This window comes from Chiloscyllium plagiosum, unplaced genomic scaffold, assembly GCF_037043375.1.
Source record: "Chiloscyllium plagiosum isolate Xiang-an unplaced genomic scaffold, Cpla_swu_hap1 HiC_scaffold_31, whole genome shotgun sequence".
Classification (NCBI taxonomy): domain Eukaryota; kingdom Metazoa; phylum Chordata; class Chondrichthyes; order Orectolobiformes; family Hemiscylliidae; genus Chiloscyllium; species Chiloscyllium plagiosum.
The window spans coordinates 35242871-35266502 of record NW_028270169.1 but is presented as its reverse complement, the minus strand read 5'-3'; the positions used below and the strand labels follow the sequence as shown (position 1 = coordinate 35266502).

The 23632-nt window shown below is 41.7% G+C and overlaps 1 protein-coding gene across 9 annotated transcripts in view; it reads right to left on the bottom strand.

The window, feature by feature from the left end:
* Window positions 1-23632, bottom strand: part of auts2a (activator of transcription and developmental regulator AUTS2 a) — a 1204773-nt gene that overhangs the window by 59499 nt on the left and 1121642 nt on the right. For 8 of the 9 annotated variants that reach the window (XM_043718594.2, XM_043718599.2, XM_043718597.2 and 5 more), the window contains 2 exons: window positions 7829-8516; window positions 3833-4086 (listed from right to left, as the gene is read on the bottom strand). In XM_043718594.2, coding sequence (XP_043574529.2) covers window positions 3833-4086; window positions 7829-8516 — 942 coding nt within the window. The remainder of the gene's footprint in view (window positions 1-3832; window positions 4087-7828; window positions 8517-23632) is intronic. The other variant, XM_043718596.2, reaches the window with a different exon arrangement.

The following is a 23632-nucleotide window of genomic DNA, read 5'->3' as shown; positions in this document are numbered from 1 at the left end:
TCTTCCCCTTGACCACAAAGCCAAATCGCTCATCTAGGCTCCCTGCTATATTAGCTCTGAACTCACATCTTGGTTCACTTTATTATCTAGTTTCTTTTCTGCCATGTCTGAACTCACCTTGTTGACAAGACTCCCCTTCTTTTCCTTGAACTCAATCATCCAGCACCCAAATGCTCTTTATTCTAGTTCCCGACAATTATCACCCCCTCCTTTTCAAAGCTACTATCTGTCATGGAATTTTAAAAAAAACTACCTCTACCGCTGTCTCTGTGCCACTGCTCCTTCTCATACTCCCTTTCTACTCCAAAGTTTTTGAACCCACTTATTATCCCCCAAATTACTGCCCACAATTCATGCAACTCCAAATTAAAATCTTTCCAACCTACTCTGCCATAGGTCCTCACCCAAAGTTGCAAAAGACGTCCTTTGTGAATGGAGCCAAAGCATGTATTTTCTTCAATCTGTGACAATCCTTCTCCAAAGCCACTCTGCCGTTGTTCAATTCAGCAAGACTGCCTCAACTCAATTCCACTCTTACTTGTGCAGTCCATTTCCAGATCTTCTGCTCTGTGCATTTTTAACTCTCCAGTCGCCCACAGGCAATACCCTCGGCCCCATCTCTTCATTATAGACATGCTGGTCCTTGGCATTATCAAAAGTAGATATGAGGTCAGCTTCCACTTGTAAACCTGTGGACATTGAGCTCCAACTCCCTATTGCATTTGATGATTTTTCTGATGTCTGCACTGTTAGTCTGCTTGACTAATGACTAGTCTTGGATTAAACACAACTATTCTCAGGGTCAGATTGAAAGATCAAAGCCCTTAGCCACTTCGGTTCCCTGTCAGAAACTATTGTCCTTTACAATCTTCTCTAATAATCACCGCTTTGACCAAGTGTTTGACCACTTGCTTAGCATCCGTTAATTCTGATTATACCTCTGTGAAAAGTCTCGAGGGATGTTTCTATATTGGAGATAAAAATGAACCCAAAGAGTTGTTGCGGTTGTCATTCCTCATATATATAAATCACAAGATCCAGACATCAAAATGGAGGCACTCTTGCAGACATAATAACAATTACATATTTATGAGGGACCAAGCAGGCTCAACACGTGAAACAGAGAAGAATTTTTCCCCCATCCAGCAGCAGTGTCTGGGCCACAGTTACAGCCTTTGTTGCTGGTGGCCACTTTAGAGTATTGGAGCTCCAACTGTCACTGGATTGCCACTGAATGAGGGAGACCAATCCACCAGTTGGCAAAAAAGCAACCAGCACTCAGACTGACCACTAACCCGGGGCCTCAAATATGCAAACTGCAAGTTGGCCACCTTGTATTGGGCAGTTGATTTGCTGTCAGCCTGTCTTCCTACTACTTCCCCAGATGCTTCTTCCCTAATTTCACCACACTGAGACTGGGAAAATTTGTGACCACTAGTGAGGGAGAAATGCATCCAAAATTACCAAGCCTATAAATACGCAAGTGGATTGGAAAAGGAAAATATTGCTTCTTCAAGCAGAATCATTGGACACAACTTTCTGCTATATTCTGGGTATCAGGGTGGCAAGCACACAGATTTGGGGATCCTGGGAATAACTTCTCCTGCTTTCCACAATCTGAGAATAAATCAAATCCTCAACCTTCTACAAGTGGTTTCCTGTACCTAGAGCATGGAAAGAGACCCTTCAGTCCAATTCATCCATGCTGACCAAATTTCACAAACTAAGCTCGGCCCACTTGCCTGTATCTGTCCCATCCCTCTCTAAACCCTTCCTATTCATATATCTGTCCAAACATATCTGTACATTATAACTGTACCTGCATTTATCACTTCCTTTGGCAGTTCATTCCACATACAAACCATCCTGTGTGTCTGAAAAGGTTGCCCCTCAAGTCTCTTTTTTTGCCAGGGTTGGAGTACTTGAGCTATGGGGGAGAGGCTGAATAGGCTAGTGCTGTTTTCCCTGGAGTGTCGGAGGCTGAAGGGTGACCTTATAAAACCATGAGGAGCATGGATAGGAGAAATAGACAAGGTATTTTCCCTGGGGTGGGGGAGTCCAGATGAGAGGATACAGGTTCAGGGTGAGAGGGGAAAGATATAAGAGGGACTTAAGGGACAACGTTTTCACACAGACAGTGGTGCATGCATGGAATGAGTTGCCAGAGGAAATGGTGGAGGCTGGTACAATTACAGCATTTAAAAGGCATCTGGATAGTTACATGAATAGGGAGTGTTTAGAGGGATATGAACCAAGTGCTGGCAAATGGAACTAGATTAGGTTAGACTATCTGGTCGGCATGGATGATTTGGACCAAAGGGGCTGTTTCCGTGCTGTACATCTGTATGACTCTATGACTAAATCTGTCTGCTGTCACCTTTAAAAATATGCTACCTAGTTTTAAACCCACCCATGCTAGGGAAAAGATCTTTGCAATTCACCATATCAATGTGCCTCATAATTTTATAAACATATATAAGGTCACCCCTCAACCCTTAAACTCCAATGAAAAAATCTAAGCCTATCCAACCTCACCTTATAACTGAAATCCTCCAATTCTAGTAACATCCTTGTCAATCTTTCCCACACCCTTTTCAATTTAATGATATCTTTGCAAAGCAGAACGGCCTGAATTGGACACAATACTTCAATAGTGTCCTCACTAATGTCCTCTGCAACCTCAACAGGACAGTCCAACTCCTATACTCAATGGTCTGAGCAATGAAGATAAGTATTGCTAAACATCTCCTTAACCACCCTGTCTAAGATTTGTGCTCCTTAGACCATTCAGTCCTTTGAACCTGTTCTGTCAGTCAATAAAATTATGGCTAATCTGTTAGTGGTCTGAACTGCACTTTCCTGTCCGCCCCTTATGACCCTTCCCTCCATCAAAATGATATGATACATCAAAAATCTGACTAATTTAGCTTTGGATGACTTCAATGACCCTGTCTCCACTGCTTTCATTGCAGAGAATTCCACACCTTAACCAACCTCTCAAAGAAAATATTTCTGCTCAATTCCACCTTAAAAGCAAGACTACTTACTCTTTATAATTCCCCTCCAGAGTTGAAATTCAAAGCAGTTTACAGAACACCCTCGATTTTGTTGCATTGAAATCATTACAACTTCCTTTTGCCAACTGGAAGAAAGATTTAAGGAAGCACTGATGAAGTGCCCCTAGGCTGCTTAATCTTGGCAGTCACAGAATTCCTGTTGCCTTTTCTACCATTTCTATTTAGACATACAACATAGTAAATGGGACAACTATAAGCAACGTTGGTGTGCAGTTATCATCAGCCTTCATAAAACTTAGGTTTTATGTACCAAGTAAGTCGAAGATATCCTCTAGATGACTTTAAATACTGAGCTCATTTAAAATCATCTGAAAGAGTTGTGGTACTGACATGTGCCATTTATTTCACAAACATTGCACTTTTGGAACTTTTCAAGCTTACATGCACATTGAATTGTGTGAACATTTTCCAACTGATGAATGCAGCCTAACTTCTATTTTATCTGAACTAACTGCAGAAGAAACTAGAACAAGCAGCCAATGAGATTCATACAAACAATTAATCAGGGAGAGAGATTAGTTATGCTTGCAAAGATACGGCAAATTTATACAGTAAGGATATTGCTGCCCTATATCTACACACCAAACTTAACACGAGCTTGTAGGAGCTCATAATCAGGTGGATTTTTACTTCTTTGTTCCTTTGTTTTGAAGTTATTGGATGGCAATGACAGGAATGGGATAAATGGAACACCATTCCTGGCACTAATATATCAACTTATTGGAAGTGGATTTGCTGGAAAGTGTGTCACTCACCTGAATAGCCAGCACCAGCAGGGTGCCCTGGAACCTGAAGTGCACTTGACGTCAGCGGAGGTGGTGGTGGTAGAGCTGAATGGGGGGCAAACATAGTGGGATGATGCGAATGATTTGCAGGCTGCAAACTAGGTGTAAAAGTATGCGAAGTGTTGTGGGCTGCTAGTGCCAAAGAAAAACTTGGAGTGGAAGGATGGTGAGAGATGTGTGCTGCAGGAGCTTGAGGTTTGACTGGAGTGCTGCTTCTGCTGCTGCTGAGAAAGAGAGAGGGAAAAACAAAACAATGAGATTCATAAAGAGGCTTCATAAACTATTTATACTGAATACTGGCAAACACATGTAAACTCATTTACAATTTATTGATATTGTTCTTTTATTCATGTCTGTGGCTTTTAGAGACACAAATGTGGGTTGATTCTGTCTCAATTCTATCATCTATGAATCAACTACATTTAAATAATTAAGCAAAATTCTTGAATTAGCATTGGAATCACAAGTTACTTTTCAAACGGAGCTGTTGTCACAACAGAAGTGATTTATGAAGGACATGTCCATGTTCTTGCAGACTGACATACACAATAGACAATTGGTGATTTCAAGAGAGCCCAAGTTCAAATCAACATGCTCTACCAATTTAGTCATCTCAACCACATTTCCCACGCCTGATTTCTAACCATTCATACCTATTGGAAAGCATGTGGATGTCTGGTCAAGTTTGATTGTAATGCCTTTCATTGATGGCTTCATCAATCGGCTAATAAGCAACAAATATAAATTGACCTCTTGAAACCACACTCTATGAGTCAGGAGAAGAGCAGGCAAAACTGAAAGAAGTAATGTCAAGTTTGATATCGCATCTAACAAACTAGCACTGGAAGTGTAGTTGCAGTGCAAAGGAGGATGAGAGTAGGAAGGACAGGGACAGGATTTCAGGGTCACAGGAATGTGCTGGCAGACAGTAAAGTGGTTTGAAGTGTGTCTACTTCAACGCCAGAAGTATCTGAAATAAGGTAGGTGGGCTTGCAGCATGGATAGGTACCTGGGACTTTGATGTTGTGGCCATTTTGGAGACATGGATAGAGTAGGGGGAGGAATGGATGTTGCAGGTTCCAGGGTTTAGATCTTTCATTAAGAACAGGCAAGGCGGTAAAAGAGGGGGAGGCGTGGCCTTGTTAGTCAAGGATAGTATAACGGTGGCTGAGAGAACTTTTGATGAGGACTTGTCTACTGAGGTAGTGTGGGCTGAGGTTAGAAACAGGAGAGGAGAAGTCACACTGCTTGGAGCTTTTTATAGGCTTCTGCAGAGTTCCAGGGAGATGGAAGAGAGGATTAGCAAAATTATTCTGGGTAGGAGTGAAAGGAACAAGGTGGTCATTATGGGGGACTTTAACTTCCCCAACATTGACTGGAAATGCTATAACTCTAGTACGTTGGATGGATCAGCTTTTATCCAATGTGTACAGGATGGTTTCCTGACACAGTACGTCAAAGGGCAGACAAGAGGGGAGACCACATCGGAACTGGTGTTTAGTAATGAACCAGGCCAGGTGTTTGATTTAGTTGTAGGTGACCATAATTCAGTTATGTTTAGTTTAGCGATGGAAAGGGATACATACATGTCACAGGTCAAGAGTTATCGATGGGGCAAGGACAATTATAATGCGATTAGGCAGGAATTAGGATGCATAGAATGGGGTAGCAAAATGCAGGGGATGCAGACAATGGAAATGTGGAGCTGGTTTAAGGAACAGATATTGCGTGTCCTTGATAGGTATGTCCCTGGCAGGCAGGGAGGAAGTGATAAGGTAAGGGAACCGTGGTTTACAACAGAAATTGCATCTCTTGTTATGAAGAAGAAGGCTTATGTGTTAATGAGGCAAGATGGTTCAGATGAGGCAATGGAGTGTTACAGATCAGCTAGGAAGGATTTAAAGAGAGAGTTAAGAAGAGTAAAGAGAGGACATGAGCAGTCTTTAACAATAGAATAAAGGAGAACCCTAAAGCTTTCTATAGGTATGTGAGGAATAAAAGGATGACTAGGGTAGGAATAGGGTCAGTCAAAGACAGAAGTGGGAAGTTGAGTATGGACCCTGTGGAGATCGGAGAGGTGCTGAACGAACATTTCTCATCGTTTTTCATTCAGGAAAAGGAGAATATTGTAGAGGAGAAGAATGAGGTACGAGATATTAGACTAGAAAGGATCGAGGTTAGTTATGAACAGGTGTTATCAATTCTTGAAGGACAGAAAGTAGACAAGTCCCCTAGGCCGGATGGGATTTATCCAAGGATTCTCTGGGAAGCTAGGGAGGAGATAGCAGAGCCTTTGGCTTTGATATTTGAGTCGTCATTGTCTACAGGTTTAGTACCAGAGGACTGGAGGATTGCAAATGTTGTGCCCTTGTTCAAGAAAGTCAGTAGAGATGACCCAGGTAATTATAGACCAGTGGGCCTTACTTCTGTTGTAGGAAAGGTTTTGGAAAGGATTATAAGAGATAAGATTTATAATAATCTATCAAACAACAATTTGATTTCAGATAGTCAACATGGTTTTGTCAAGGGCAGGTCGTGTCTCACAAACCTCACTGAGTTTTTTGAGACAGTGACCAAGCATGTAGATGAGGGTAGGGCAGTTGACGTGGTATATATGGACTTCAGCAAAGCCTTTGATAAGGTTCCACATGGTAGGCTGTTGGAGAAAATATAGAGGCATGGATTTGAGGGTAATTTAGCAGTTTGGATTAGAAACTGGCTTTCTGAAAGAAGGCAGCGAGTGGTGGTTGATGGAAAATACTCAGCCTGGAGTCCAGTTACTAGTGGTGTGCCACAAGGATCTGTTTTGGGACCACTGCAGTTTGTCATTTTTATTATTGACTTAGACGCAGGCATAGGTGGATGGATTAGTAAATTTGCAGACGACACTAAAGTCGGTGGAGTAGTGGACTGTGTGGAAGAATGTTACAGGCTGCAGAGGGATTTTGATAAACTGCAGAAATGCGCTGAGAGGTGGCAAGTGGAGTTCAATGTAGCTAAATGTGAGGTGATGCACTTTGGGTAGAATAACAGGAAGGCAGAGTACTGGGTCAATGGAAAGATTCTTGGTAGTATGGATGTGCAGAGGGATCTTGGAGTCCATGTACATAGCTCCCTGAAAGTTGCCACCCAGGTGGATAGTGCTGTTAAGGAGGCATACAGTGTGTTAGGTTCCATTCGCAGAGGCATTGAATTCCGGAGCCCCAATATCATGCTGCAACCATGCAAAGCGCTGGTGTGGCCTCACTTGGAATATTGTGTACAGTTCTGGTCCCCATATTTCGGGAAGGATGTGAAGCATTGGAAAAGGTGCAGAGGAGATTTACCAGGATGTTGCCTGGTCTGGAGGGAAGGTCTTGTGAGGAAAGGCTGAGAGACTTGAACCTGTTCTCATTGGCAAGAAGGCGGCTAAGAGGGGATTTGATAGAGACATACAAGATGATCAGAGGATTAGATAGGGTAGACAGTGCAAGTGTTTTCCCTAGGATGATGACATACATCAGCGTGTATGAGGGAGTATAACTACAAATTGAGGGGTGATAGATTTAAGACAGATGTCAGAGGCAGGTTCTTTATGCAGAGAGTGGTAAAGGCATAGAATGCACTACCTGCTAATGTAGTCAACTCAGCCACATTAGGGAGATTTAAACAATCCTTAGATAAGCACATGGATGATTTTGGGATAGTGTAGGGAGACGAGCTGAGAATAGCTCACAGGTCGGTACAACATCAAGGGCCGAAGAGTCTGTTCTGTGCTGTATTGTTCTATGTTCTAAAGTGCAAGACCCAAATTGGAATTTGGCAAATTATCACACGAAGAGTGAAGTTACAAATTGTCACCTCCATATGAGATGGTCAGTTACAACTCTCTCCTGTAAAATCAAACTGTGCCTAGACTTGGAGTTCATGCATTAAATTTCAATTCATCCATGTATCTCAGAGATTATGAATACACCAAATACCCACCTCACACTGTTTAGACTGAGGCTGCTGCTGTACACAGAAAGGGATTGTGGAAGGCTCCGCGATGTAGGCCGAGATGGAAGCTGACTTTGAACAACTGGCTGTGCAGGAGAAGGTGGCTGGGGCTGGAGCTGTGGCTGAGGCGGTGGCTGTGGCTGAGGCTGGTGCAGAGGAGTCTGAACCTGGGCTTGAGCTTGAGCTTGAGCCTGAGATATGGGTTGAGCTTGAGGTTGGGGTAGAGGTACAGATTGGGGTAGAGGCACAGGTTGAGGTTGAGATGGAAATGAGGGTTGGGATTGTGGTTGGCCTTGCCCCTGGGATTGTGATAGAGCTTTTGACTGTTGCTGGGGCAGAAACTGTGGCAGCTGAGTCTGCGCAGGGACTGGAGAGCTATGTTTCAACTGGGATTGCGACTGGAGTTGGGGTTGGGTTTGGGGTTGGGGCTGGGGTGGGGGCTGGGTTTGTGGTTGAGGCTGGGTCTGGGGCAGGGGTAGGGGCAGGGGCTGGGTCTGGTGTGGAGGATGAGCCTTGGCACCAGGCTCTTTAGCCACAGCAAACAGGAGCAGCTGGTCTTTACAGCCCTCTTGACTTTTCTCTTGACTTCGTTCTAGCCCTGATATTTTGCGGACATTTGGTCCTTTTGCTTCTCGGTTGTCATTTGTTGTTAGTGCGCTGACACTAAAGTCAGTAACTGTTGAGAGAACAGAAATAATAGGTTAAAATGGAAGTTCGCAATTTCAAATCAGTTGATTTTAATACAACCTGACCTTCATTACTCAGAAGCTTAGATCCATCAAACATCAAAATTCACTAAAATAACAATTTTAAAACCTAACTTTGGATGAAATAGGTGAATCTGTAAAACTGGTCCTTTGCTGTCAGGGCAACTTTGAGACAAATGATTTGTTTTTGTTTAATTTTCTCTCACAAAGTATAGCCAGAGTTACTGAAGATTATTTCTATGAGTCACAGCAGATACAGTTCTCAGAAGATAATCGGCCTGTTCTGGGATGTTATTACACACCTCTGGAGCAGGTGGGACTTGAATTCAGACCTGCTGGCCCACATGTAGGGATACAAATTCCAGAGGAGTTCAAAAAGATATATTCTCCTCACTTGTTGCAAGTGACAAGGATGCTCTAATCAACTCAATAATCTCACCACATTTTGATTGTGAAGAAACATCAACTGTTTCTCTCTCCACAGATGCTGCAAGATCCGTTTGTGCTTCTCCAATATTTGCAGTGTTTGTTTCACTTCATTTCTTTTCATAATGGCCACAAACAGGCACATAAAGGACATGAACTTTGCTTCCAGGAGTGGCCATTGTAACGGGTCAAAACTAAATTTCTTGACATAAATAACAAGAAAAAGACTGGAACAATGAACAGGAAATGCTATTCATTTGCACTTATACAACTTGGGGGGCATGGTGGCTCAGTGGTTAGCACTGCTGCCTCACAGTGCCAGGGACTCGGTTTGATTCCAGCCTCGGGCGCCTGTCTGTGTGGAGCTTGCACATTCTCCCCGTGTCTGCGTGGGTTTCCACTGGGTGCTCCAGTTTCCTCCCGCGATCCAAAAATGTGTAGGTTAGGTGAATTGGCCATGCTAAATTGTCCCAGAGTGTTGGGTTCATTAGTCAGGGCTAAATTTAGGATAGGGGAATGGGTCTGGGTGGGTTACTCTTCAGAGGATTGGTGTGGACGTTTTGGTCCAAATGGCCTGTTTCTGTACCATAGAGAATCTACTCTAATCTAATTTAGTCCATGGTCAAACTTGTAGATAACGAGTGAACCAAGCTTGACCTTAATTGCTCATGTCTCAGTGTTTCAGAAGATGTTACACTTCCATTGTATCTCATTTTTTAATGTTCTCCCTGATATTAATCACCACAGTTAATAAACAGGTAAGTGTGTTCGCGTATGTGTGCCTGTCCTCAGTAGAAAGTAACTCTGAAACATCTAAGTTGCTTATGGCTTTACAAGGAAGGCTTTTTTCTCCTTTATTGCAAATGAGATATACTCCTGAGTTACATTTGTTTGTTCACACAGCTCTCAATGCTATAAGAATCAGAAATGTTGTTTCAAAGCTAAATACTATACAGGCAATGTATTCAATAAAGAACTTAAATATTAATACAAACAACTTTGATCAGAAAAATCCGGATTTCACTTGAATTAATTAGGAACACTTATTTAATGAATAATATTAATGTCCTGATAATGGAGAAATTAATGTCAGAAATTTCCATTTTTCAATTTGATACTCTGGCTGAATCTTATGTTTTACTGGCTAAGTGGCAGCTGCATAGATTTATTTTGAAGGCTTTTCACCACAAGACCCAGAGAGATTTCTCACCGTATCTTACCAAACTCACCTCGTTAACTAACTATGCCCCATGGGGTGCTACTCATTTGATTCTACCCCCATCTTATCATGTGCTGTTCTCGGAAGAATTCACCACTCAGCAGATATACGTCTACAGACCAAGACCCATGTTCTGTGATGTTGTGGTTCCAAAACACCATTTCCCAGTCGTTGCCCAGTATGGGAATATCACATTCGGGCAAGCAGTCAGACTATTCCATAGGCAAGCTTTTATTCAGTCAGTAAATGTGAGCACAAACTAAACCAATCAATGCTCCTGCTGATTCCCACAGACAAATGAAATATTGGCATCATAAGCAACAACAAATTTATATTCCATGATGGCCTGCTGAACTGAGCTTCCAGGTATTAAAACTTTGTATCAATGATATCAATGTAACATCCAATGCAGCTGAGGAAAGGACACAATTCTTATCAGTTTGAAGTATTTCTCAACTGTGTGGAAGAAAAGCTGAGTTGCACTACTGAACAATCATAGCTTGAATCTGATGTTGAGTCTGCCAATTCTAAACAATCTTCTTCATTCTCTGATCTGAAACATGGTCTGATTTTCAAGATCCATTTTTAAGTTAACCTTTGAAATTTGAGCATGGATCCTTTGTCCAAAAATGTAGTGCAGAATTCTGTGCCCTCCCTTGTGACAGGTTTGATGGTGAGCCCAATGCTAATTAAGCCCTTAATGTGGGCAATTAATGGGAACCTAATGCCCTCATTCCACAGCTGCTGGCATTCATTCAGCATCGGGTTTGGGACTCGCCATATGTTGCACAACAGCAAATGTTTGGTAGCTTGAGGACTATGAAATAGTGTGCCACACTCTCAAGTGAAGGATTCAGCAAAGAGTGGAGGGATTGTCTATTTAGAGTCAATCCAATCCCTTGCTACTGAACCCCATTCCCCACACCCAACTTTCTGCCACCACCAACTGTGCTTTGGTCCTTCCTTGGTCAGGGTGACACGCACCTGAGTGGCCAAGGATGTGTTGGGCCTTCTCAATATGATGCAATGCAGGAAGCCTCGTCTGTCTCTTTATCAGGCATCCAAGACCCCTATAGCTTCCACAAATATTCTACTGATGGACCTCCAAGTCATAGTTGGGCAGCATCAGTGATGTCTTTAAATATTCCAGGATTATAGAGCGCACTTTTCTAGAAAATGTTAGATCTCTGAATGAAACCTGCCTGATAGACCATCACATTACTTTTGTAACTTGGTTACCATGGTGATCAGTCTCCGAATAAGGTTGCCAATTTACACTTAACGCAAGACTACAGAAATATTAAAACAAAACAACATATAAGATCATTGGAAAAGAGAAACATTTAACTATTTTTCCAGCAATCCTTTAATGATACTCAACCCCAGTGAAGTATCACTCCTACCTTCATTCTTTCATGTCTCACTCAACTGACCATGTCACTTTCATTTTCTTTTGGTGATTTTCTGCACATTAACCAAATGTGGCTCTTTTTGTCTCACTCAAAGCCTTCTCCATCCTCGTCTACTCAGGACAGCTGAAGTAATTTAAGACTTGTCTCCATTTCTGATGCCTTGGAGACTGCCAAAATTAAACTAATATTCTACCAGCATGAAGCTTCTCTCTGGAATTGAATTTGCTTTTGTACAGTACAAACATTTGACCAGTAAACACTTCAGCAATTGTCTCAACAGGTGACTTACTTGGACATTTCACTTAAATCACATGATTTCTAGGGAAGGTCGTTTTGACCCAGAGCTTAAAAAGTGTTTCCGACCCTTAATAAAAACAGGTCGCCCTCACTGATCAAAACAACCATTTATTTTGATTTTAGATTCCCTGCTTCCCAACAATATAATATAAACCATCATCAACATAAATGAAATCATTGACAGCTGATTTTCCCTGGGTCTATGCCATGTATAGGTAGTGCCAATATTTAGTCATGCCAGCCTTGCGTTTGGCACAGTCCAAGAAAGATCTGACTACACTTATTGAGTTCTTACTTCAAATAAATTTTGCTTGACGAGAGAGGAACGGGTCAGGAGGCAATTGATAGTGACAGACCTGTTAAACATAACACTAAAGCCATCCTATTTGCCATTTATGTCACCCTCAAGCAAGAGTGACATTTTTTTAAAAAATCGATTGTTCTAAAATTGAAGTAATGCACTACACGCTCTCCTAATTAGGTCTCAAGAGTTTCAAAATGACACATAATGCGTATTTAGTATCCCAAAAGAGTTCATTTGAATATATATAATGTACGTTTAATATCCCCAAAGAATCAATTTGTCAGCTTTCTGACTCTGAAGGCAAAATATGCAAATTACCCTTATGTTAAAAAGGCCTTTCCTTTCACTCTCAATAAAGTACCCCTTTGGTTGGTTAATGGCACATTACACAGCAGTGCAAATCACAATCTGCAGCTGCCTAAACAGTTTGGGTTACAGGAAAAGCAACAACATGGAACAGATAATGTAACAGATTAGCAGCAGTATGGTTTTTAAGCATTTTTATTTTGCAAGTGATTTGCTGCTTCCACACCAGCTAGGAGGAATAATCGCTTCAGCACAAAGTACTATCTTGCAGCAGGAGTACTTCCTTCCTCCCAGCTCACCTTTACCAAAGGGAGTAATATCTCCTACTAACACATCATTTAGCAAGGAGCGGAGGAGAGGATAATGAAATCGCATCAACTTCAAACCTCAAGTGACTCAGTGATATAACATGTTAACTCCTTAATAATAGATTTTGAAAAACAACACTGCACCTTTTTTTTAAAAGGAAAAAAGTCTGAACCAGTTTTTAAGAACTTTTATTTAAAAATATATTTGACTTGTTAACCCAAATTGGATAACCATGATGTGGAGGCACCAGTGTTGGACTGGGGTTGCCAAAGTCAGAAACCACCTAACACCAGGTTATAGTCCAACAGGTTTATTTGAAATCACAAGCTTTGGGAGTGTCCAACGAAAGAGCAATGCTCCGAAAGCTTGCAATTTCAAATAAACGTGTTGGACTATAACCTGGTGTCATATGCCTTCTGACTTTGTCACATTAGATCACTGTTTCTGTCACCTTGCAAGGTACCTGTCATGTCAATGTGGGCAGTGATACCAACCTCTCCCAATTGTGTGTTAGTTTACATTTGATTTAGCTTAACATGAATAGATTGATGATTCAAAACGTCTGAATAAAGCTGGATTGGCCGTTTTTGTTCTCGGGCTATTTAGATTATATGCAGTTCAGCAAAGGAAGCACACCCAAGTGTAACTACAGAAGATTTGAGGAAGATGTGAAATGGACAGACAAATGTCAGGTGCAACTGACTGTCAATTAGTGTAACGTACTGTAATATACTATAGAAGTGAAATCAAGAATACGTACATACATACATACATATAGTCAATGAAAAGATATAGACAGATAGCAGGGAATCAGTTACATGAGGTTTTAACCATGTGATTTCAGTGATCAGAACTGATTAAAATAAAACTAACTTTTTTTAAAAAAGCACAGAGAGTAAAGATATAGTGATAGATTCCTGCAAAATCTTTGAATTAGCGGAAGTTATGGTCCAGCGTTGTTTTGGGGGACCTAATTCTAAACTGATGATCATACTGAATGGCTGAGCTGCCTTGAAAGGCTAAATGACTGACTCCTACCCCTATTTTCCACGTATCTATGTTTAAACAAAATTATTTTAAAGCCACAGAGACCTCACAGGGTATATTCACCAGGATGTTACTGGAGGTAGGCAAGTGGAGTTGCAAAGATGTGTTTGAAATACTGAAACCACTGGTGCAGAGAGGGCTCCATGATTTCACAGATGTTTGGAAATTATGGAATGTTTTGACAGGGTACTAGGGAAAGCCTATTTCTTCTGGCTCGGGATTTGACAATGAGGATCATCAATTTAAAAGTCTTTCAGACTTGAATGTGAACAATAGTGCTTTGGGTAAAAGAAAACAGAGGACGATGCCATCCAGTGAACTAAACTTCAACCAGTAGTTTACATCCTTGGGCAAGGAAGAGAAGAAATAAGACTGGCAGACAGCTTTAATAAGAGAAAAAAAAACCAAAATATCCTACACGGTACTCCTCAGCTCAATACTCTGTCAAACTAAAACGCTAACACATTCAGTTTTTTAGCTCAAAGTGTGAGTTTTTCTTAATGAACAAACCACAAGTATTTGAGAGTCAGTCTGTCAACATACAAAAAATGATTAACATACTTTCCTTCACAGTCTCTTCAGTAATCAAAGTACACATACCTCATATACCTCAATCCACAAAAGTCAATCTTAGCTCTGGCCAACAAAAACTAGCAAGTCTCTCCCTTCCTGTGAACCAGTGAAAGCCCCACTTGATGACTGGATTAGTAATCCACTGTTAACAATTATGGTGTTAAGATGAGCCAGACTAGAACCTTGTTTCCAGATCCAAGTTCTCATGCCCGTTGTCTTTCTATTCTCGGTTCAGCTAAACAGGTTAAACGTCTTGCGTCAGCCAATTAGTATCACCGTAGTCAGGGCAGAAACAAACTTGGCAAAATACATGTAAGAAAGATTTTCCATGCACTTTTGTTGATATTCCACATACAAAACTCCTCAGCCAGGCGAAACAAATGTGCACAATTTCAAGGTGGAAAAGAGTGATCGACAGAAAAGGACTTTATTCTGTCACTTAAGACCAAGTAATGTGGAATAGTCAAATCAAAATCAAACTGATCTATAAAAACAGGAGACTAGGTCACATATCTCACTCTTGATGACCAAACAGTGTGCATAATTCATTATGGGACCAAAGTCATGATTCCAGGATGTCTAGCTGGAGCACAGCATTATTAGATTTTCATCATTGTTAGTTTGGAGGAATCTTTTGCAACAGTCCAATTAAATTGGAGGGTGGTGTACAATACTCATATCCAGCTCAGATGGTCGGGCTGAAAGTCCTCTCATATTAATGTTCACAAGCAAGGCCGGTACAAGGTTGGTTTGGATCATGTCAACCCAGTTTCCTCATACTCATGATTCAAAATGACAGATTACCCACAACCAACTACAAATTGAGACTCACACACACACCATAAGGATGACCTGTACTGGAAATCACAGATCACAGAATCTCTACACAGTGTGGAAATGAGCCATTTGGCCCCACAAATCCACACTGGCCCTCCGAACAGTAACCAGACACATTCCCCTACCTTATTACCTCTGACTAATGCACATATAACCTATATATCCCTGAACACTATGGGCAATTTAGCACAGGCAATTCACATCTTTGGACTATGGGAGTAAACCAGAGCACCCAGAGGAAACCTACGCAGACACGGGGAGAACATGCAAACTCCACACAGACAGTCACCCAAGGTGGGAATCGAACCCAGATCCCTGGTGCTGTGAGGCTGCAGTGCTAACCACTGAGCCACCGTGCCACCCATGGAAATAGAAAGGTTTGCATTGGATGCCATGGTGGAGGATGCTAAACTGGATTGGGATTGGGAACACAGGATTGTTACAGTGCAGGAGGCCTCCAGGCACATCATGTCTGCAGCGGCTCTCTGAGCATTTTGACTGAATGCTAAATCCCTACCTTTTCCCTGCAACATTGCACTTGGTTTCTTTTGAAATATTCACCCAATGGCCTCTTGAATGACTCAGTTGAATTTGCCTCCATCACACTTTCAGGCAGTGCATTACAAAACCAGGCCACTTGCTGTGTGGGAAAGTTTTCTCTCACCTTACATTTACACTCAGTTGGAATCAGCAGAGGGGCTATTGCTTTTCAGACCCATGACATAGCTACGAGGAAATGTTTAACACTATCAGCCAAACCCCAAATTAAAGTTATTTGCTCCAAGAAAAACATCACTGTTTTCTAAGTTTTATTTCCTTGTCATTAATCTTATTCCCTCAGTGCTGTGCTCCCTCCAACAAGATTGCTTGTTGATATTTTTGAGATTTTTGTCACAAGATTAATGTATCTTAGTTGATGATTATGGAACAAATATGACACACCCATCATGATATCCAATAACCTTCACTGTTCTATATATGAATCCAGATGATTTCTAGATCACTTCTGGTTGACATCAGCTGTCAATGTGCCTTCATCCATTTGGAATTTGTGCTACTTTATCCCATCCACTACCTTGCCAATGCAACAAAGATTGAAAGCTAACTGGTATGGGAGATTCTTTTTAACCTGCCTGAAAAGTAGCCTGTACAAGTTCAAGAAATTCACTACTGCTTCTGGATGTCTCCAATTCTTGACCAACCCCTGCAGCCACCATTGAAGCCTAGACATCAGTGTAGCCACTCAAAATCAGACTTATAAGCTATAGCCCACTGATGGCTCCTCTGTGGCTCCTAGGTATGTGTATACAGGTATGTGTAACTGGAAGATCATGGAAGCAGCTACACTTCCAATCAGTGGTCAGTTGTCTCCTTCTGACTGGCTCAGGAGCCCATCAGAACCAAATACTGGAGAGAAATAGTCAGTGATTGGAGGAGCATTGCAACAGGAACAATTTAACTTGGCTCGAGGCCTAGAGTCCAGATGGTGAGCCTGGAATTGAGAGGGTATTATGGGAGACACTGGCATGAAGTGAAAGGGAATGACTTGTTGGTCAGGCATCAGAGACAGGGGAAGTCAGGTCAACTATCGGGGGGTGAGATGTCAACAAGTTAGGGAGGGTGGTGGTTAATCATTGGGCTGGCTATTAATAAGATCGTGAGAATAGGTAGAGAGGGTAAGAATGGGCACCAGGCAGGCTGTGGCAGGGGGATGTGAGTGACAGTCAGGCTGCTTGGGGGAAGAGATAGTGAGTGCCGGTTGGCCTTTTTTGGGTTTGGGGATGGGGAAGTAGTTGGGAGGAGATGTGAATCAGTAATTTAATCGGCAAGGTGCGACAGTGCTGGGTGGGTCACTGAGAAGGCGGTGGTGTGGGGAGGTGAGCGTCAGCTGGACTGTCGGCAGGGTTTAGGGTTGGTACGTGATGTGGCAATGTGAGTGAATGAGTGAGGAAGGAAGGTGAGGAAATGAATAACTGAGGGGACTTGATGGACAGGTGGGACTATGTAAACCACATATCTATCCTTCTCCAAAACAAAAGTCTGCAAATTACGTCGGGAAAAACACTGAAAGGTAACCCATTTCTTACCCCTGCTTTCACCTGAATTCAGCTGAGGGCAGCCCAGAATGCGCATCACCAGAGACAAACAGCACTAGTGTTTGTTAAATCTAACTCTTTCGCTTAGTCCTGGTCTCCACGTCATTCCCTGGTAATCAGGACTTGGGTCCTCGTCTTTTCCTCTCTGCTTCTTTTAATGATCATTTTTATTAGTCTGACATTTGTTGCTTTAGAGTCAAGATTAGAGTGGTGCTGGAAAAGCACAGCAGATCAGGCAGCATCCGAGGAGCAGGAAAATTAACGTTTCAGAGCATTTGAAAGCTGACGAAGGGCTTTTGCCTGAGACATTGATCTTCTTGCTCCTTGGATGCTGCCTGACCTGCTGTGCTTTTCCAGCACCACTCTAATCTTGACTCTGATCGCCAGCATCTGCAGTACTCACTTCTGCCTCTTTGTTGCTTTAGGACCTCTTTTTCCCAGAATTCATGTTTATTGTTGTGACAAACAATCTTTGCTCTCATTAGCATTTCAGTCCCCATTAACAGGACAGCAGAAAAGGAATGAAGACATTGTGTAGATCACGTCAAAATACTTAGGGAACTTGCCAGTGAAAATTCCCCTATGTTACAAAGCATACAAAGTGATACTTGGATCAGCACATGATTAAGAGCACATTAAAGCTCCCTTTGTTCTTCCATTTGGAAGCAGCTCAATCTGCACAATTCATTGAGATGGAATGAAAATTTTTATGGAGTTTAACAGCAGAAAGAAAAATAAACTGCTCAGACTGCTACTTTTCCAATATTGGATAAACAATGGTTGAAAATGTTTGGACTCTTGGCCCATTTTAGGTTAAATACAAGGGTCTGACATTGAATCTTCAATCAACCACACTAACGGGATGCTCCGTTTCATAACAAGAATCCAAGGAATGAAATGTCTGTTCCGTTGTGGTGTGAAATACCTCCGGTGTTTAAATACTGCTCTGCAGGATGCGGCTGAAAACCAGACTCCGTATCAAGTAAGTACTTCAGTGGATTGCTGGCAATGCCTCAATTCTGATTTCTGCAAATATTAGTACTGTGCTCATCTACAGCAGACAGGCTTCTGCAACCTCTCATTTAGTGCCAATCCTCAACCTTACTACAATCACCCACATCGCTGTTTTAGAAAGTTAACATACAAGTGATGGTTTGTTCCCCAACATTTCCTCTGCAGGCATCTTACTAATTGGTAAACAAAAAGGGTGCCTTATTTGAATAACTATAAAGTGCTGCCTTCGTTTTGCCAGGTAGTTGTGATATCACTATCTTCCTAATCAGGAGATGGGATCACATAACCAGATTGGCCCAGTTTATCCTGAATCTCACTGCATACTGGCTTTATGCACTAATTAAGCCACATCTAAATGGCCCAAATTACAATTTCCATGATTGATTACTGAATCTGATTATTGATTATCTGATGTCAGTTGGCTATAGACACATGTTGCTCATTTTAAATCTCAGACAATTCATAAAGCCGATGCTTTCAAATTACTGTGTGAACCCGATGTTTAGAACCACTGGACACTGCTATATAAAGCAACTAAAAGTGAAGTATTTATATCAATAGAACATAGAACATAGAAGAATACAGCGCAGTACAGGCCCTTCGGCCCTCGATGTTGCGCCGATCCAAGCCCACCTAACCTACACTAGCCCACTATCCTCCATATGCCTATCCAATGCCCGCTTAAATGCCCATAATGAGGGAGAGTCCACCACTGCTACTGGCAGGGCATTCCATGAACTCACGACTCGCTGAGTAAAGAACCTACCCCTAACATCTGTCCTATACCTACCACCCCTTAATTTAAAGCTATGCCCCCTTGTAATAGCTGACTCCATACGTGGAAAAAGATTCTCACTGTCGACCCTATCTAAACCCCTAATTATCTTGTACACCTCTATCAAGTCACCCTAAACCTTCTTTTCTCCAATGAAAACAACCCCAAGTGCCTCAGCCTTTCCTCATACGATGTATTCAGAAAGTTTATGCTAGCAGTTTTATACTGGGATTGCCTCACTACTGCTCTCCAGCTGTTAAAGGTTTTACAAGTTGTAGGATTCTTGCTTACCAAAGAATATTGTACAAGAAATACTGGAAACAAAATATTTACTTTAAAATACATAACAGGTATATACTGAAATATTATAACTGTATATTTGAGAAGTGTGATGGTTTTAGTACCTTGCTACATGTCCACATGGTATTTTGTCCTGTCATTTGATCTTCAGAGACTCCCAAAGGCAGCTCAAGTGAAAGTGGTTGAGCTTCTTGGCATGGCACTTGGATATAGTCCACGTCTTATAATGTGTAGAGCAGAATGGATAGGACTACTGCTCGATAGACTTTTAGCTTGACAAGCAAACTTACTCCTCTTTGTTCCCAGGCTGCTGCCTGAAGTTGCCGAGGCTACAGTTGATTTGCCAATTCTGGTATATCTTGTAGTCAAGAGAGTGTGCTCCTGAGGCAAGTGAACTTATTCACTGCTGAAGGTACTGGTCATAGACCGAAAATGTGGGCTTAAGATAGGGCTCTACTGATCAGATTGATACATGACTAGAGAATTTCCAGTGTACATCTTGTGTGAATAAAGTGATGTGTAGGTGTTTGGACCCCATGACTACCAAAGTCCTTCTGGCTCTACTAAATCCTCTAAAAATAGCTGAGCACTTAAGCTATTGCTGTGCAGTACTGAAGGAATACTGAAGGGCCATCATTTCCAGATGTGACACTAAACTGAGGCTCTCTATGGCATGGAATAAAAATTAAAGATCTTATGGCACTTTATTTTAAGAAAAGAGCTTGTCCTGATGTCCCTATTAGTATTCTCATCCCAACCACAAACATCAAAATAAATTTATGAATCATTTGTCTTCTCTTCATCTGTGCTACCTTGTAGTGTGTCAACCACACATACTGAACAGTGAAAACCATTCCAATGTTACTCATGAAATATGGAATGGCTTGAGGACATCCAAAATTTTCAATAAATGTGCATGGTAGACAAGCAGGAGGCTGGAAGAACACAGCAAGCCAGGCAGATCAGGAGGTGGAGAAGTAGCTGGAGGGCTGAAGCAGTCATGGCGCTGTATCAGTGAGAAAGGGACTCACTGAGAACATGTCTGAGGGAAGTCTATTACTTTCCTTTAATACAGATTTTAATATTTGAAGATGACACTAAGTTTGAAACAGCAGTGAATAGGGTGGGTGAATGTGATAGACGTCTGGAAGCTGGGCACAAGGCAGAAGAAACTGAATACAGGAAAATGTGAAGTGATATAATTTCAGGTTTGGATTCAGATTCAATTGTAATCTTAAAACAGAAACTGGACCAATATTTGAAATCCAAAAGAAGCCCCAGGAAGTTGGAGAAAGAGCAAGGGATAGAATTGATTGGACTGAGCTTTGAAAGAATTGGTGGACACTTTATGGGCCAAATGGCCTCCTTCTGTGCTCCACTCTTCTATGTTCTATCCAGCAAAACATAAACCATTTCTTTGCTCTAACACAACAGAGCTTCCATTCTTTCATATGTGAAAAGCCAAGTACCTGGAAATTTTAGATGAAAGCAAGCCAAGTCAACAGGAAAAGAATAGTCATGATTAAAAACATTGTCTGGGTTCTGTTTCTTTACACCAGGAGTTGAAAGAAAGAACTAACATTTATGTAGCCATTTTCACAATCATGCAATGTCCCAGAGCACTTCATAACTTGAAGCATATTCGGATTGGAATTGCTCTTAGACTGAATACAAAGATTCCTCATAAGGAACTTACTATTGCCCTGACCCCAGTCCTAGCCCAATTTATAATGTGAGTACACAGTCTATTACTCTATGGCAGTTGGTTAGCTGAGTTGGCTGAACAGCTGATTTGCAATGCAGAGGAATGCGCATGGCTCAATTCCTGCACTAGCTGAGGTTACCATGAATGTGTCCTTCTCAACCTCTCCACCTGCCTGAGGTGTGGTGACCCTCAGATTAAACCACCACCAGTTGTCTCTCTCAAATAAGTGAGCAGTGCTATGGTCTGCTGGGACTGTGGCAACTTTACCTTTTTTCCCCACTATCCAACACTAAATTCTTCAAGCTACTTTTGCCTACTCTGTTAGGGCACCTAAGACTCAAATGAGGCTAAGGAAGTTATGGAGAGAAGGAAAGAGAAACTTCTTGAAGAAATCAATTTCTATTAGCAATGTTCCCAGGAGGAATGAGAGATATTTGTTACATCGTGCGGAATCCTTTCCTGAATGGAAACATGAGTTCTTAAAAAATGAGAAGGATGAAAACAAACACCGGGTAAAGATAGTGGAGTGGCTTGACAGTGTTTTGCAACATGTAACCTTGCCCTTCACTGGTTCTTGGTAGCTCGATTAGAATAATGGTTGCCACAGTTGAGCCACAATTTCCACAAAGCTTTCCCTTTATTTCCTTCAGCAGGTCGTATGTTGGTGTGGGAGGCAGAGGATAACCCTGACTTATCCCTTGTTAGCTTGTCCTGTGGTAGCATTGGCACAGGTACGACACAATTTGCACCCACATTAACCATCCTCCCAAGTGAATGAAGCACAGTGGTACTGAATGACTCATGTCAAAGGACATAAAGAAACAAGTGTAGTAAAACTTTTTTTTTAAATAAAAAGGTAACCCAAGTGTTTGCTTTCAAAGTACAAAGACTTGAGCTGCTGAGAGGCAAGTAGTAAATCAATGCACTCTACAACTAACCTCATACATAGGAACATTCATTAAGATAATCCCCGGAGTGCTGAAACTGCGTTTGCTGCTAGGATTTTATTTTCTCTGGCTACTGACGCTTAGGGTGCTGCCAGCTACAATCAGAATGAAATAGAGATGTGATAAATGTTGGAAACAGTGTGGGATTTTAAGTTACAACTAAACTATAATAAATCAACGAGCGACAATTTCTTCAGCATTGATTAATTTTGACTCCACCTCTGGTGTTTGATGAAAAGTACTTCAGTCAAGGCTCCAGGAAAAACATTGTATCACAGCCAATGTGTCATTTGAAAGGCAAGTACCAAATAAATCAACCTCAAAAACGGGTGGATAAATTGGATTCTTGAATATTCACAGTGAACTTGAGCTTCAAAGCAGTCTCAGTTAATGCAGCAGGGTCATGGAGGCAAAGTATTCCACGAGACCATTGGCTTTCTGTAGGAACAGTCAATGCCGTAATGATTTCATCTGCGATCAGCCCTTCACCATTGCTGATCTTGCCTAATGCAGCAAGTGTTTTTTTTTAAACAGCTCCTGCTGTTCATGAAGAGGCTCAACCCAGATTGCTGAACACTTTCCCTTTTATGTGGCACATTCTTTCACTCCCCTCTCCCCATTCCAACCTGACCACCTTTGTCTTTCTGCACTACTCAAAACTCAGCTTAATATAAGCTTCATACAGAGATTGCCTCCCATCTTTTTTTTTTCCCTGGACACTCAACAACCCTATTCCTTAATATTGGTTTTAACTACTTCAGATCTGAGTTACATCACCTACTCTCTTTTCATGTGGGGTTGCTGCAGAATGGGCATGTAGGCTGTATTCTACAGGAAGGTGGTGGTTGAGGATGAGAGGAGGAAGTTGAAATATCAGGTTGTTCAAGGTATCGAGTAGTACAGTTGTTGGGGGTTGGCAGAGTTGAGGGAGAGGTGGGGGAAAGAATGAGAGAGAAGGATTTTAAGGTAAATCTTCAGTTTAATACATACATCAGTTTCCACCTTTCTCGTCTGGACCCTTTCCTGTAGAAGGACCTTGGAAACTGAAGGAAACCTTTCTGAGTAAAATGTAACATTTAGTTCCATTCCCAAAATAACCAACCCTCAGCTTTAAGCATAAAAAGCAAGCACGTGAACGACAAGCACTGTTTCTTTAAAAAACCCTCTTTAAAAAGAACCCTGCAATAGAAACCATCTGGACCTGGCCTGTTCATGTCTACTATTTTGTTTATGGGAAATATTGATGAGTCCGTGTCCTAGATTCAATACTAACTTCTCTGGAACAACCAACACCCTGCCCTCTTCCTCCACATTAAAGAATTTTCACACTTCTTACATTTAATCCACTTTGTTGCCTGCTTCAACAGCTCTCTCACAATGCAAAAGACCACACAGTAAGACTTGCCGTAACCTTAGTTTAACCTTGCCCCCCTTTTTCAGCAATTAACTCCCAAAATATTGACTTTTCTTATGAGTTGACAATCAGTGGAAATTTCATCACACTCACACAACCCTACT